This window comes from Cibotium barometz, chromosome 61 (genome assembly GCF_041138505.1).
Source record: "Cibotium barometz isolate CiBa-2024 chromosome 61, ASM4113850v1, whole genome shotgun sequence".
Classification (NCBI taxonomy): Eukaryota; Viridiplantae; Streptophyta; class Polypodiopsida; order Cyatheales; family Cibotiaceae; genus Cibotium; species Cibotium barometz.
This window is the reverse complement of record NC_141106.1, coordinates 3,780,133-3,783,032: the sequence shown is the minus strand read 5'-3', so window position 1 is coordinate 3,783,032 and position 2,900 is coordinate 3,780,133. Positions and strand designations below refer to the sequence as shown.

Below are 2,900 nucleotides of genomic sequence, written 5' to 3'. Positions count from 1 at the left end.
AAATGGTTACAATGATCTTCTGTCTCTCCACATGTACTAGGACAAGCCCCTTCAGTGGGTGGAAGGGATCCATAGTGTGCTTTAGGTGACTCTCATGAATGAATGATGAATACAAGACCAAGGAGTCCTATTTGTAGGGACTTGGGTGGCCAACCCTAGATAAGTGGAACACTCAACCAAATTAGGTCCATGTCCATAATAGCCTGCCCATTAGCTTGCCCATGGTTCTAAAACCAATTCCACACACATATACAAGCTTGTGCTCATGTGCCTAAGCTAAACTAGTGTGCATAGTATCTCTCGACTGTCTTGAGGGAGCTCACAACATGGACGTCACATCAAGCACACTAAATCTAACACTTGTATATAGGCAAAACCCCTTAGAGAAATACCCATGAACACATATGCAAGGGTTTTGAATATGAAAACCCTCTACCTATTGTATATTTATCCATGCCCAAAATGCCCCCATATTGTGCACCTAGGTGTTTACACATGTATTAAATGAGTGAATATCCTATTGTAATTAAACTTTTTAAGAATTTGTAGTTTCATGTAAAGAACATCTATGGACAACTACAATTGAATCTCAGTTTAGGTGATGTTACTCAAAGTTTTCCACTTAGGATGCACCTTCTAAAGGAAAGGTGATACACTCGAGGACAAGTTGTTTGAAGAAGAGCATGACTAAGCACCATAGGTTATAAGTGACCATTAGCAAATTATAAGTTTAAATTTTTATCTAAGGTGAGTATATGCAGGGTGGTAGGTTCTTCTTGAGTTATAACCAAAGGCTAGGGACTTAGTGGTGTGTAGTATATGGGGGACGAAGGGAAATATGCACGTGTGATTTGGATAAGTGAATTCACATCTTGTCAAACTACATCCTAACACTCAAGGGATATGAAGAGGGGAGGACCAATTAAATTACTACCATGCTATGTATTTTTGTCAATCTCATTGTACCTCTCACCCAAATTAACTAACCTAATTACGTCTTAATCTAGCTAAGAGCTCTACTCATTTCTATGTGCGGAATGGATCTAGAGTTAAAGATGAAATCAAACACATGACAGATGAATTCTAGCATCCATTACACATGAAATTATCATTTCCAAGCATCATAGCCAAAGATGAACAAGAGAGAGAATCCACATGTGTATGTAGCAAAGAGAAAGATACACAATGGCCTAAGTGTGTTAACCTCTCACCAAGAGGATGGCTTGAAAGCTAGCCATGAGCCTTAACCATAAATGGCCATCTCCATAGTAGGAGAGCCAAAGGTACAATGGAATGTCCAAGATTAGTAAAATGACAAAAGGTTCTATCCATGTGCCCAAGGCCCTATTTATAGTGTTTTACCCATGGGCCCATTTACATGTATGCTATAGGTTCATGAACCATCCCTTCCCAAAGATTTTGTCCTCAAAATCATACAAGATATTTACACTTCAAGTGTGGCCGTAATTGGAATCTTTGAGAAGTAAAGAGGTTCCCAAAAATGCTCTTGAAGTACATTTGGAAGAAGAAGTCCAGATGTAATGAAGCCCACAAACTTCTCCAATTCAATCATATGAGACTGTTATGGCAGCCTTGTTATCGGTGAAGATCTTTGAAAATACTTCATGAAATCTCCATAAAAATGGGTTTCAATTGATGCATAACCTCAACCAAATGAGTCCCACATCTTTGCCTTATATCATGATGATGTTCCACATGTGTTGGAGTAGAATGATGGCCCCAACAATGGATCCAACCAAAGCTGTCCAGAAATTATAGCAAATATGTCCAAAGATTACAGCATATGTAGTCCTCACGTAATGCCCATTCTCCACATGCTAAACATGCCACTTGATCAAGGAATACTTCCATCAAGCAAACCATGTTGTTGTACATACTCCATTGATTGCCACGTAGCCTCATCCATGGGCAAATGCTTCCATTTAACAAGGAATTCTTCAATATCCCTGTTCCTCAATGCTCTTGTCCTCCTATCTACAATCCTCCCCGGTTCATATATTATCTCTCCTTCTTCATCCATTGGTGATAGTTCTTCAAGCTCTTGAGGAAGAGAACCCACAAACCTCTTGAAGTTAGAAACATGGAGCACATTATGGATTCTTGTAGAAGCAGGTAAGTCAAGCTTGTAAGCCAATTCACCTACTCTCTTGACTATCAAATATGGTCCATAATACCGATGAGCCAACTTTGGGTTGGAAGAACCTTTGAGGATATTGTGATGGCTCTTAGGAAGCCTGAATAACACATAATCACATTCCTTGAACTCTACTTCACGTCTATGCTCATCCGCATTTGCCTTCATGGCGTCTTGAGCCTTTTTCATGTTGTCCTTACATAATTGAAGAAGCTGTCTCATCCTTTCCAACTCATCCTTAGCTAAAGGATTAACCATTTTATCCTCATGAAAGGCAATGGATGGCACATGCACTTGATAGCCATGAAGAGCTTCAAAAGGTGACATCCCAATACTCAAATGCTTGCTGAAATTATGGCAAAATTTAGCAAGATAGAGCCATTCATCCCATGATGCGTGCATGTCATGACAATAGTGCCTCAAGTACACTTCAAGCCATTTTTTTGTGCACTCCATTTTCCCATCCGTTTGAGGGTGATAGGCTGTAGAGGGAGTGATTTGAGTATCCAAGTTCTCATACAATGTCCTCCAAAAAGTGCCCATAAACTTGGTATGTCGATCACAAACTATATTGAGTGGCAATCCATGTATCTTGAATACATGTCCATAAATTGCTTGGCAATGTGAGAGGCTCCATATATAGTCTTGGAAGCAATGAAATGGGCTGATTTGGTGAGTCTATCCACCACCACAAAGACTTGATCCCATCCATACTTTCGTCTTTGGTAGACCCGCGATGAAGTCC

The 2,900-nt window shown here is 39.9% G+C and overlaps 1 protein-coding gene across 1 annotated transcript; it reads right to left on the bottom strand.

Moving 5' to 3' along the window:
* Positions 1-1,855: 1,855 nt before the first annotated feature.
* On the bottom strand, positions 1,856-2,323 carry LOC147604475 (uncharacterized). The gene has a single exon (XM_086794732.1). The coding sequence runs from the start codon at positions 2,321-2,323 to the stop codon at positions 1,856-1,858; it is 468 nt and encodes a 155-aa protein (XP_086650858.1).
* Positions 2,324-2,900: the final 577 nt, after the last annotated feature.

Excerpts from the sequence above, each read along its gene's own strand:
- LOC147604475 (XM_086794732.1), bottom strand. The coding sequence starts at position 2,323 with ATGAAGGCAAATGCGGATGAGCATAGACGTGAAGTAGAGTTCAAGGAA.